The 13,897-nt window shown below is 34.7% G+C and overlaps 1 protein-coding gene and 1 long non-coding RNA gene across 2 annotated transcripts; both read left to right on the top strand.

Moving 5' to 3' along the window:
- Positions 1–5,177: 5,177 nt before the first annotated feature.
- Positions 5,178–10,721, top strand: LOC109213864 (casein kinase 1-like protein HD16). The gene is made up of 16 exons (XM_019377703.1): positions 5,178–5,861; positions 7,007–7,138; positions 7,241–7,314; positions 7,421–7,490; positions 7,594–7,649; positions 7,767–7,838; positions 8,046–8,140; positions 8,251–8,317; positions 8,402–8,531; positions 8,611–8,829; positions 8,931–9,073; positions 9,147–9,321; positions 9,483–9,573; positions 9,667–9,824; positions 9,928–10,116; positions 10,229–10,721. The coding sequence occupies exons 1-16, from the start codon at positions 5,445–5,447 to the stop codon at positions 10,286–10,288; spliced, it is 2,148 nt and encodes a 715-aa protein (XP_019233248.1). The 5' UTR covers positions 5,178–5,444; the 3' UTR covers positions 10,289–10,721.
- A 341-nt stretch (positions 10,722–11,062) lies between these two features.
- LOC109213865 lies at positions 11,063–13,019 on the top strand. Its single transcript, XR_002066081.1, has 2 exons — positions 11,063–12,717; positions 12,816–13,019. It is a non-coding gene; the product is annotated as an uncharacterized LOC109213865 (long non-coding RNA).
- The last annotated feature ends 878 nt before the right edge of the window (positions 13,020–13,897 follow it).

Genomic DNA, 13,897 nt, shown 5'->3' on the forward strand with positions numbered 1-13,897 from the left:
GATGAAGTTTTGTTTGTTGAAAATTTAAATTGCTTAAGTTGAAATAAAATAACTTTCGGAAGATTTATATTTAAAAAGAGTTGGGAATCATTGAATTCACTCGATAGCGTGATCATAATAAAATCTTAGCTTCTACATGTATTTCTCTTAGGAATAACTGTTTATTGCTAATACAATTATATTTGCTCACTAAGAAATAATCAATTAATAACACTCTGTGAGGTTATGTAAATCAATTGATATATTACTCGTGACGATTAAACTGAAATAATTTTCTTGCCTGAATTGTGCTAAAAGATAGCAAAAACCTCTTGCGATTACTTTTTACTAAAAAATCAATAATCTTGCCAACTACAACTCCTCCGTGAGAATTAGAATGGAAGTAAGCAAGATTAAAGACTTGGAATGATAGCTTAAAAGAATTACTCTCACTCTATTATTTTACCCAATAGTTATCGTATATTAATTTTGCTTCGTGAGAATTACAAAATTGACATACAACTAACTTTGGAGAATAAATAGATAGAAGTGATAATAATTAATTAAAACTAATATTCCAGCACAATATAGAAATATCCTCTTGCGATTACTGTTTACTAAAAAATCAATAATCTTGCCAACTACAACTCCTCCGTGAGAATTAGAATGGAAGTAAGCAAGATTAAAGACTTGGAATAATAGCTTAAAAAGAATTACTCTCACTCTATTATTTTACCCAATAGTTATCGTATATTAATTTTGCTTCGTGAGAATTACAAAATTGACATACAACTAACTTTGGAGAATAAATAGATAGAAGCGATAATAATTAATTAAAACTAATATTCCAGCACAATATAGAAATATAACTAGAAAGTTTCAGGTCAAGCATGTAGTAAAATTGAGATTAATATTATAACAATATCGAGCTTCATCAACTATCCCAGCGAAAGAGATTACTCCATTATGGAGTATTTAAATCTCACAAAGAAAGGAATTCTTAAAATACTATCAATACTCTTAGAAAATCCAAAAGACTACAAGATAAAGTGAAATATATAAAGAAAGAAGCAAAGACCAAAGCTAGAGAAAAGTTGCTAATTAGGCACGTATGATCCCCCCTCCCTTCAACACAAATATGACATCCTTTTTATAGAAATCAAATCTCATAAGGTGCCACGATGCCTCGTGGTTCTTTTGCCATGATGCGTCGTGCTTCTATTGCCATGATGCCTCGTGGTTCTTTGCCATGATGCGTCGTGCTTCTATTGCCATGATGCGTCGTGATCTCTTTTTATTCCTTTATTTGCTTTATCATGATATTTTTATTTCCTGCAAAATACTATTAGAAAATACAGATAATTGACATAATATATATATATATATATATATATATATATATACATATATAATTTAAAATAATTTATTTTTAAGTATATAATATATGAATATTTTATAGTCATCAATGAGTTGCCTTCTTGTATGGTCCCCAAACATCCACGTGAACAAGTTCAAAAGGTCTATTACTCCTTTTTTTACTATCTGGAAAGCTTAACCTACACTGTTTTGCTAAGGGACAACCAGAACATTTATTTTGTATCTCATTATCTACTTAATTCTGCAAGAAGGGAACATGCTGCATTACAGGAATAGAGGCATGGCCAAGCCTCATATGCCATAGATCTCCTGTATCTCCAGCTGTGACCTTCATACTAACATGAGCTGCTAGTTGTCTGATTCCTCTTCCCTTCAGCACATATAATCCTTCATCTTCCTTACCAATCGCCTTCACCCTGCCATTGTAAAGATCCTGAAACACACACAGTTCAGATAAAAATATGGCAGCACAACTCAGATCTCTGGTTAGTTTGGACACTGACATTAGGTTGAACTTAAAATCAGGTACATGAAGCACATTTTTCAGTTTATCAAAAGCTGACAGAAAAGAGCTCCCAATATGTTCTATTTTTGCACAACCTCTATTTGGCAGTGTAACCTTTTCCCTTGCCATTAGAGAGAGCTTTGACGTGAAGAAGAAGAAGACAGTGTTTTTGGAATTTTCCAACTACCTTATTACTGTAGTAACTAACTGATAAATACAACCTTACAGAACAATAACTATGACCTATCTAAGTTCTTGCATTTATACTTTTGTCCTAACTAATTAGATTAACAAACTAATTAAGTCCAACTACTAGTAACTTCCAATAAAACTCCTATCGCCTTCCCTTTGTATTTAACTATTGTTCATTAAAATATTAATTAGTTATTGTATATTGTATAAAATAACATTTATTAGCGACTCTATTTGGATTCAAGTGTTGTTCGTTAGTAATATTACTTACTTATTGTGTACAATGGAGTAACATTTAGGGTAAATTACACTAAATACCCTTGTAATATGAAGCAGTTGCAAATATATTCTTATTTTAAAACCAAATACTTGGCCCAGTTGGTTTGGAGGGCATTCATCCATACATATGACCTGGGATCAATCCCCCTTAATGTCTTCTGCGTCGAGCTTGTCTTACAGGGCTTGCCTAGTGCAATTTACATTCCTTGTGTGATTTTTCTTGAGTTTAAAAAAAAAACTTACACTCTTATAAGAGTTCTTGTCTCACATAACTAACTTTGTAAGAACTTCAGAACAATTTGTTATTGTCCCTTTTGGGACAGTTGTCTAGAGATGGCCATTTTTTAATTTCTTTGTAACTTCTGAACTTTTTAAACCATAATCTAAAGATTCACTTGGAACAATTTAAAAATCTTATGAGAAACATTAGCGACAATTTGAAATTTTTATAAGTTATTGCAAACTTAAGATGACAATCTAATATTTTATTTGTAAGATTGATCAATATTTGAACAAACATTAGACCTAAGCCTAAGATTGTCTAGAAGGGTAATTTTTTTTAAGGGCTATGTTTGCACAAGGTTTTTGAAAATAAGGATAAAACCCAAATAGTGATTTTGGAAACAGACATTTGCGTAAGAACTTGGACAGTAATTTTGGACAAGTTACTATTTTGTTCAAACAAGAGAATGCTTATTTACTGTTTCTAACGAATTTTAAGAGTGTGTTTATTCATATTACACTATTTCACTTCGAAAAATTCTAGGGGTCTGTTTGGAAAACCACCCGATAATTGAAATTGGTGTAATTATTAGGGTAGTAATTACACAACCTAGTAATTACGACAACTTGTTTGTTTGTCATAACATAATTATAGTGTAATTACAAGCTTACCGTTTAGTTGCACAAGTGTAATTACACCGTTAAATTAAATTATAAATGAAGTAATTATTGAACCTTAAAAGTTAATATAATAAATACATACCTATAATAATTTTTTATAAGTATAAATGATATTAGATTTGGTATTTAAAATGCATATTTTTCATGAATATACACTAATTAGCAATCATATTTTTATAACTAATAGTATAAAAATAATTGATAATATTTTCCAAATTAATAATATTTAGGTTGATTAATTATAAAAACTAAAAACATATATTTTGTAAGAACATCCATATTTGATAAAATAAATTTATATTTATAAATATAATATCATAATATAATGCAAATATTTGACAAAACTAATTAATTAATTCTAACTAAAATATGAACAACATGCAATATGAAATAACAAGTCAATACTACTAAAACAAGTAAATTAGAATCATAAATATAACACAGTTTCAAAATCCCAAAAAAAAACTTTAACATAAAAATAAGTTCCACCACAACTTAAGATTAGGAAACCTAATAAGTTTATAACCTCATTCAATAACAAAATTGTACTTTAATGACATCACTCATTATATGCCAAGTTTGTTAATGACTCATTATTTCTAATATTAGGAGGTATAGTTTGAAAAACTAGAATAATAACGCAGTTACGGTAAATAAAGAAAATAAATAAGAAATAAAATATACGATCAATTACATGGAAACACAAGAAGTAAAGGTAGAGAAATAAAGAATAAATAATGTACAAAGAAAATATATTTTAAAATTAAAAAATAAAAGTAAAAGTAAAATAAAAATAAAGATAAATTAAAATAATGGAAATACAAAGTTATAAGGAAAATAAATATAAATAAAAATAAAAATTAAAAAGTAACCTTGTAATTACACAGTGTAATTACCACAAATTCTTTATAATTACCAAAAATTCTTATCTCCCCTTGAGAATTGGAGAGTATAATTACAGCTCTCCAATTATACTCAATGTCATATTGATGAAGTAATTATCAAATTGTGTAATTCTACTCAATTACACCCAAATTCACTTCCTAAATGGCTTTCCAAACAGGCTCTACATGTTAAACTTAGGTTTAGTTGACAAAAGAGTACAAATTTGAAGTACATAATTAGTCCTTCTAACTATATAAACTACAAAAATTATCCTAATTTGCGGTTTTCTCATTTGCCAACCGCCACGTATAACCCCACCACAGAATACAAACCAAAAGCCCCGATCATCACAAGTAGTTTACTCAATGAATAAGAAATAGAGGTTAATGAGAACTCAATGGGTCCACATAATAAACTCTTTGAGCACACAAACTAATTACTTCTTCCTTTTTAGTTGTGGAGTATATTTTTCTTTTTACTATATTACAAAAGGAATGATATATTTTTAAATTTGATAATACTTAATTTTATATTTTTTTTGATGAAAGTTATAACTATATAAATGTTATCACATATTAAAACCACAATTTTTAAAATTTTATAAGCACATAAGTTATTATACAATTTCTATCATAGATTTTAAAAATAATTATAATATATGCTAATTCAAACTATACATTGTATTTTAAAAAAAAAAATTAAGGATAGGGGAGGTAAATGAGAGAGGGGATTACAAGGAGAAAATTACCTTCTAATTAAGGTAGCCAACTAACTGAGCTACTAAGTTAGTATTTGGATATAGATTTTGCTGAAATTTCTTTGAAGGTAAGATGAAAAAATAATTTAAAAATTAAAATTATATTTTACACATGTATTTTACTTGAAAAGAAATTAAGTTACTTTTTAAAACTTAAAAAAATCCTCAAAAATTATCTTTATAACCGAACAATATTTTCAATTTGTTTTTTTGGAAAAAGTGGAGAAAACTTATGGCCAATTGGAATAATAAAATTAAAGAGTAATTAAAGAAAAGGAAAACAAAATAAAATTATAAGAGCAATAAATTTACAAAAATCAAAGAGAAGAACCACAATTTTCCTTCTCTTTGTTCATCACTTTCGTCGTCTCTCTTGAGGCAAAGCACGTTGTTTTGGAGCCATTGTTTTCATCATCTCTCTCCACAGATCTCCCAAAGCTTCAATTGCTGTTATTCCGATTATACCTCGAAGATCCGTTGGTGGTGGTGTGAGGTAGTGGAAGATTCTAGAAGTTCGAAGGCAGCCTGATTGATGAAGGTCGATTTAGGGGTTTGTCAAGTTGATGGATGATCGATATGCCTCAACTGCGTAGTGGAGTGCGCAGAGGCCGTCGACCGATCGAACCAGAACCTAACAACAACAACAACAACAACAACAACAACAAGAGAGTTACAAGGCGAGCGACTGTCGCACGGACTACGAGACAGAGGCGAGCACCAGGAAATAGAGTAGTAGGAGGAAGGACGAAGAAAAATACAAATAACGAGGAGGTTAAAGAGGTAATTTTACCAGTAGATGATGAGAATGCTGTAAAGGAAACAGCGTCTGGCGGTGAAGAGGATAAGGAGAAGAAAGAAGTAGAGAAGGAGGAAGAAGTAGGAGAAAAACAGATGGATGAGTATGATAGTGGAGGCGGCCAAAGCGGCGGCGATAAGAATTTGGCTGCTGAGGATGAAGGCAGCACTGCTCCACTGCCTGAAAGGGTATTATATTTTATTTATGCTCTGTTTTCATTTAACAAATTTGTCTCTTAAGTTAGATAATTGTGTTGTGTATTTTTGGATGTAATTTTAAGTCTGGACTCTGCATGTCACGGACTCATGAGATTGCAGATTGGTCCGAATTCTAGTTTATAGCTTTTTAAAAAAAAAATTAGTTTTTATCTACACTATCAAGTCACCTTTACCTATTTTAGCAGTCCTGTCTTATATTAATGATTACAAATCCCACATTTTAAGGTGGCTTACCTGTAGATATCCATTAATTGACCATGTAGATTTCAGTTTGTACTCTGCAAGTCACGAGGTTGCAGATTTCTGGGCCCGAGTTCTAGTTTATAGCTTTTTAAAAGGATTTTAAGCTATATATACTGACAATGTAAAGATAGTGAATTTTTATCTTGAGCCGAGGGTCTTTCGGAAACAGCCTCTCTACCCCTTCGGGTAGGGGTAAGGTCTGCGTACACACTACCCTCCCCAGACCCCACTCGTGGGATTTTACTGGATTGTTGTTGTTGTTGTTGTTATCAATTGATGTTAGTTAAGAGATTTACCTGTAATTATCTAAAAGTGACTTGATTGTGTAATTATTTTTTGCACCATCAGTGCATAGAACTTCTATCTGCAATTGGTGAAGGAAGTTTTGCAGTAATATTGTGTTTACTGTGGAAAGATAGTTTTTTAGGGTGTATTTGGGACTGCACTTACGTAGATTACTGGTTTGTACCTTATGTTTGTTCTGCCTTCTTTGAATTTTATCGTCAGTTTTCTCAGTGAGAATTTGTTCTTTTGAGGGTTTGTTTGGGGGAATTGAAGGATAGGCTCAGTATGGGCTGGGTCGAGATGCTTTGGTAGGGTCTAGCCTACTGAGTGCAGGGAATGGCCCCTGGTTTGGGTTGTGACATCACACACACAAATAGACACATATATTTTTCTATTCTATTAGTTATTCTTCACTAACTGCGGTTCTGATATATTTGTTTGTGGTTGCTGGGGTTATTAGGTCTCTAGTCCTGTCAACATGGAGATATTATACTGTTTTTCTTCCAGCTGTTCACTTCCTCCCTGGTTTTACGTTGGAACATTTGATTTGATTGTTGTATAACATTGTTTCCTTTTGCATGCAATAGATCCAGGTTGGTGGATCACCAGCTTATAGGATTGATAGGAAACTTGGTAAAGGAGGATTTGGTCAAGTGTATGTGGGTCGTCGTGCAAACCCACCAAACCCACATGAAAGAACTGGCCCAGGAGCTTTCGAGGTACTACATTACTTTTTCCTATTATTTACTGTTTTATTTGTTGTATGCTGAAGATGATTCTCTTAATAGTGCATATGATGAAATTATCATTTCTGGTTCTAGGTTGCGTTGAAATTCGAGCACAGAAGTAGCAAAGGTTGTAACTATGGACCACCTTATGAGTGGCAGGTCTACAAGTATGTGGTCATTTAACACTTGTTCCTTCTGTTTGTCTTCTTATATTATTGATATCTGGTAACAAAAGATTTTCTAATAGTTGATGCCCTTTGCTGTTGCTTCTAGTGCCCTTGGTGGTAGTCATGGTATACCACGTGTACATTACAAGGGACGTCAAGGTGATTACTATATTATGGTATGTCATCTGCAGTGTAATGTGGTTATTTTATCATTCGTTTCAAGTTGCAGTTGATTCCTATCTCCATTTGAACTGCTGAATTCATGTAATCAAATTGCAGGTTATGGATATGCTTGGTCCTAGTTTGTGGGATGTTTGGAACAATAATTCCCATGCGTAAGATCTATTTCTTTATTTATTATATATAGTATTATAGAACATTCTTATCTTTAAACATATTGCTGTTCCTTGGACCTCAACGCCAGCCTTTTGGTTTTTATGTTTTTGATTTAGGATGTCTATTGAAATGGTAGCATGCATTGCCATTGAAGCAATTTCCATACTCGAGAAATTGCACTCCAGAGGGTAAGTACGTCATGCTTAGATCAACAGTTCCTTGCATACTACATATAGGAAGCTGTTTTCTATCTTTAGATAGATTACAAATTCTGGGCATTATGGCTTACACTGTCTATTCCGACCTCCTCGAAAAGAAAACAAAAAACAAGAGGCACAACAGGTAAACAGTGTTTATTGACCTGATTGGTTTGTCTCACTGATATTGTTTTGAAGGTATGTGCATGGAGATGTAAAGCCTGAAAACTTTCTTCTTGGAACTCCTGGAACTCCTGATGAGAAAAAATTGTTTCTTGTTGACCTTGGGTTAGGTGAGTAAATTAAAATTAGAAAGAAGAATTTTGTCTTTTGATTTGGAATCTTCATCATGCTCTATTCTGCATAATATGGTCATGCTGATCTACCTGTTTGAATGCTCCAGCAACAAGGTGGCGTGATACTTCTACTGGCTTACATGTGGAATATGATCAACGGCCTGATGTCTTTAGGTACAATATTCAGTACTTCTATTTGTTTGGCTACATTTGTTTTGTGTCCGTGGCCACTGACCATCAAGAGAACCATTGCCTCAGAGGAACTGTAAGGTATGCTAGTGTGCATGCTCACCTTGGAAGGACTGGAAGCCGGAGGGATGATTTAGAGTCGCTGGCTTACACTCTCGTCTTTCTTCTCCGAGGCCGGCTGCCTTGGCAGGGATACCAGGTTTTCATTTTTCTCAACTCAATAGCGGCATTTTACTTGTAAATATCTCCTTGCGCTGACACCAATTTTTTTTGTGTAGGGCGAGAACAAAGGTTTCCTTGTCTGTAAGAAAAAGATGGCAACTTCTCCAGCAACTCTTTGCTGCTTCTGCCCTGCTCCGTTTAGACAGTTTGTGGAATATGTTGTGAACTTGAAGTTTGACGAGGAGCCTAACTATGCTAAATATATCTCCTTGTTTGATGGAGTAGTAGGTCCAAATCCGGACATCAGGCCAATCAACACTGATGGTGCACAGAAGGTAGGTATTTTTTGCATGTATCTTTATTGCAAGCTTCTCTATATGTTGACGAATCAGCAGCAGAAGTAGAATTTTGCTAACGTGTTTTTCATTTTCTAAAGCTTATATACCAAGTTGGGCAGAAAAGAGGAAGATTGACATTGGAAGAAGATGATGATGAACAGCCAAAGAAGAAGGTTCGCATGGGAATGCCTGCGACACAATGGATCAGTGTTTACAATGCTCGTCGCCCAATGAAGCAAAGGTATATACAGTTTGGCCTAAATATCTTTGATTTGAGCTTGTGAACAATGCAGTGACACTGTTTGGGCTTGCAGGTATCACTATAACGTTGCTGATATGAGGCTATCTCAGCACATTGAGAAAGGAAATGAGGACGGACTATTTATCAGCAGTGTGGCATCTTGTTCGAACTTGTGGGCCCTAATCATGGATGCGGGGACTGGGTTCAGTGCCCAAGTTTATGAACTGTCACCTCTTTTTCTTCACAAGGTCTCTCATGTCCCAAAGAGTGGTTAATCTTGAAGCATGTTCAAATTGAATTATGTTGCATATTTGCATGTCTAATGTGCTATACCTATAGTAAACCTATGCATAATTCAGTTTACTCCTTCAGGCTTTAGCTAATTCCCTCTGTTTATGTTTAAACGTAGGAATGGATTATGGAGCAATGGGAGAAGAATTATTATATTAGTGCGATAGCAGGAGCTAATAATGGGAGCTCATTAGTTATCATGTCAAAGGGTTAGTGTATCTCTGATAACATGCTATACATGTTTTGCACCATAATCTGTGAATTAGAGCAGACTAAACCTAGTTTTGTTGGTAATATGTCAGGTACCCAGTATCTGCAGCAATCATACAAAGTCAGCGAGTCATTTCCATTCAAGTGGATAAACAAAAAATGGAAAGAGGGGTTTTATGTCACCGCCATGGCAACTGCAGGAAGTAGATGGGCAATTGTTATGTCTCGTGGGGCTGGGTTCTCTGATCAGGTTTTTATTATGGATTTTCTTTTTATTTTATTTATTTATAGGGTCACTTGCTATTTTCTTCAAATTTGGAGTTGGGTATATTTATGATTTATATAATTTGCAGGTCGTGGAATTAGATTTTCTCTATCCTAGTGAAGGGATCCATAGGAGATGGGATGCTGGTTATAGGATCACATCGACTGCAGCCACATGGGATCAAGCTGCTCTTGTTCTAAGTGTTCCAAGAAGGAAACCTGCAGATGAAACACAAGAGACACTTCGTACTTCTGCTTTTCCTAGCACTCATGTCAAGGTTGTTTATTTAATTAATTATGCTTTTCTTGACACGATCCACTCCTTTTGTCATTCTCTCATTTTTTTGGCCTCCTGTTTACAGAGTTAACCATTGATTTTGCTCGCTGCAGGAGAAATGGGCAAAAAATCTTTACCTTGCATCTGTCTGTTATGGGCGAACTGTTTCTTGAGGCACCAAAGTTTGGTTGGTAACTTTTCTGGGTGCCATGAGATACCCTTAATGTGCCTTCAGCAATTTCCTGCTTATATTTTTAACTAATGGAGAAAATAGACGATACCGTTTCGTGCTTATCAGGCTGGCTTTTCCTCCTTGTTTGGAGAGGCTATTTTCAAAATCCATTGCCATCAATGTATGTGATTATTAGCATAGGCAGTTCATGAGCTAGGATGGGAGTAATTTACATATTGGTTAAAGATTGTACAGCTTGAACAATAAATACTTTTCTTAGGCAAGTATATTTTGTAGTATTATGAACCCTGCAATTTAAAGTTTTGTGAAGGAGTTTGAACACTGGGAGTCGATCTCATTTTCTATTTGTATCTTTCTTGCCCCTCTTCCTGGTTTGGTCTCATTTCAGTCCGTATATTACGTTGGTTAATTCTTCACTGTGAGTTTGTCCTGGAAATGAATTTTAACTTACCTGTATAGATCCTGTTGCTTTATATATTAGCTCTATCACTCTTTATGTGCATTCACGATCATTTTGGCGCTTTGGTCGCTGGAAACTATAATTTGTTCAGCACAGGTCTCTCTCCTCCCTGTCATACCTCTACACTACAGTAAACTCTTATCCTCAAGTACTCTTTGTTAAGTTTTGTTTCTTAGCACTGCTGAGTCTCGACCTTCTTGACACTTTGGTTACTGGACAACTGTTAGTGCATGTGTCCCCCCGCCCCCACGCACACACACACACAAAAAAAAAATTGCCATATATATATATATATATATATATATAAATTGTTTTGGCTTGGATATCTTAATTAGTTGATATTTTCCAATTTCTGTCTCGGAATATGAATCCTCATAGTACAGAATTGTTGTCTATCTCAGAGTACATCTTACCAGTTTCGAATTATTGGATATCTAAGTTTCTGAGGCTGTCTTATAAACTATGAGCCTTGGAAAAGGGGTGGTTCCTTGGAAAAGGGGTGGTTATCTCCAGATATTCAGGTGGCTTTTGGAATGAAAACAATGCGAAGTTGTTGGCCAGGACTTCTTTCACCTGGTTTTCCTTCCAAACGGGCCTTTATTTGTTTCCTAGCAGTTCCAAAATTTCCATTCTCTTGTTAGTTCTTGCTCTGTCTTCATTCCCTTCATTTAAGTTTCAGGATTTGAAGACATTAGCATGCATTAGAGTGATGTAATAGGCATGTCCGGTACATTTGCCTGTAAGTGAAGTCTTTGCAGGTAAGAAACTTCTAACAAGTACTTGAGGTACCATACTGAAGTGTGTACTCAATAGTTTATCTTCTGAAATTTGCAACGTGGTTGCATACTGGAGCTGTAGAAGATTGTCTATTATCACATAGCAAAACGAGAGTCACTTAAGATGTGTAAGTTACCAGTCTGTTACAACTAATTGGATTTTGAGTATCTAAGGCTTTTTCAGAAGCAACTATTCTGGTGGGAAGGTTGAACTCTTGCCCATGTTCTTTTTTCAAACAGTATCCAATATTTCCCACTCTTGTTAGTTTTGTTTTGTTGCCATTCCCTGTAACAAGATGTTTAGAGTTAAATGTCTATCTTTGACATGAACTCTATAAAAGTATGCGGACTCCTTTCCGGCTTATAAGCGTTGCTTGATGATGAATGCTCAGATTTTTCTTTTTTAGTTCCTTGAAAATATAAGCTCCAATAGGCTTATTGCACTTCTCATTTTATTGTTTCTGTGACTCTGCACAGTAAACTAGAACACAGTTTGTGTCTGGCTGGCTTTGTCAAGGTCAAATATGTAGTTAACTGATTAATTTGAATTTTCCTTGCGCTTTTACACCTTGTTGGTATGCATGGTATCTTTAGAGAAGAGAACAGATTGTCTAAATTCACGTGAAAGTGATCAGCTTAACATTGATTAATTTAAGTTAGGCTAATTCAGGAAATGACAAACTAATCATGACTGTGATTTCAAGTTCTCTCTTCTCCAGGGATTCTCTCTTGATCGGCTGCTGCTTGCTTGTCTCCTTAATTACAGTCAAACGTCTCTTTAACAGCCTCATTTGTTCCAGATTTTTTTGGTTGTTGTAGCGAAGTGTTGTTAAAGAACATATATTATAACATAGCATGAAAATTCGTTCCAAAAAAACTTGGCTTTTATAGTGAACGGTTGTTATATAGCGATGCCGTTATAGAGAGGTCTAACTTTACTAGTTCCTTAGGATTGTTTTTCACTATCGGATCTTTGTTTCAAACTGATATTACCCCTCCATATGGATCTAAAATTTTCTTGTGATTCTTGGTGGTGATACCAAGGATTCTGGGATCTGCTGAGTTCCCATCGCAGCTGTAGTCCTTTTTTGGCAAAATGGAAGTAAGCTTTTTCAAAAGATTGTATCAGCTGAAGCATGTGGAGTCCAGACTCTGTTGACTAAAGGTTTTTAGGTAATGCAAATGGCAGTTGGTTGCATTCTTTTGTTGCAGGATTTGAGAATTCTGCTGTCTATAACTAGTTCTTTTTTATATGCTTATGCTGTCTGCAGGATATTCTATATTTTGTAGGTTATATTTAGTGTGTCTCGGTTATAGACCAAGAGATTGCAGAAAATTGTGGCAACATTGCGATGTAATATTCTTTCCAGTCCACTAACTTACCAATTTTATTTGGGTGGTGGGTGTTTGCCTGCCTGTGGCGTAATGTGGGAATGATAGCTGTAAATCCAATGAGATCTGTACTTGTGGTTGAACTTAAAATTGTTACCTGCTTGCAAATGCAATCCTTGGCCCCTCTAGTCTTGTGGTATATGTTTTGTTATTGGGTGACCCCATGTCAAATATGGTACGTGCTATTCTGTGGTCTACATAGATCCTTCTCCAATCTACGTATGACTGGAGCTGGCTCCTTGGCTTTCCTCTGTTGAGCAGAATATTTTAGTGGGTCAAAAAGTAATTTCTATTATGCTTACGGTGAAGGATATGGCAGCATAATACGAATTTTTATCTGATACTTTTTTTGCCTCAACCCGATGTGTGACATGCTTCGATGAGCCATGATCAATTGCTATTGCACTTTGATTGTTGAGTGGTGAATGTCTTTTTGCACCAAATGGTGGGGCTTAGTGATTAGTGAGGTAGATGCAGACCTCAGAGATCAGGTTTCAACTCCCTAGCATAGACAAAGGTGATTATTTTAGATCTTGGTGGGAAGAGTTACTTGTTACTTGTGTGGGTGGGAGGTAGCAGGTAATCGGTGGAATTCTCACCCTTACGGTATAGACAAGTTCACAAGGGTATTACAAGTGATTTTGATTATGTTGACAAACTCCTACAAAGAAAAAGCAACATTTGATTAACATGCTGGATCTAAACTAAACTGTCGATATCAACAAATAAGACAAGTCATCTAGGTTGTAAATCCGGAGCTATTTACTTAGCTTTTGCTAATGAATTTCTAATGTGCTTTTGTATTGCACTTTAGTTTGACAATCGCCAAGATGAGCGTTACCTGTAATCACAATGGCATATAGTTGTTCTGTACCATGGTGAAGACGTCAGGTGACGTTTAGTTTAGAGGTAAAAACACCAATAAGAAATGGAATTTTTACATTCTTATCCTACTTAGAAA

This window comes from Nicotiana attenuata, unplaced genomic scaffold (assembly GCF_001879085.1).
Source record: "Nicotiana attenuata strain UT unplaced genomic scaffold, NIATTr2, whole genome shotgun sequence".
NCBI lineage: Eukaryota > Viridiplantae > Streptophyta > Magnoliopsida > Solanales > Solanaceae > Nicotiana > Nicotiana attenuata.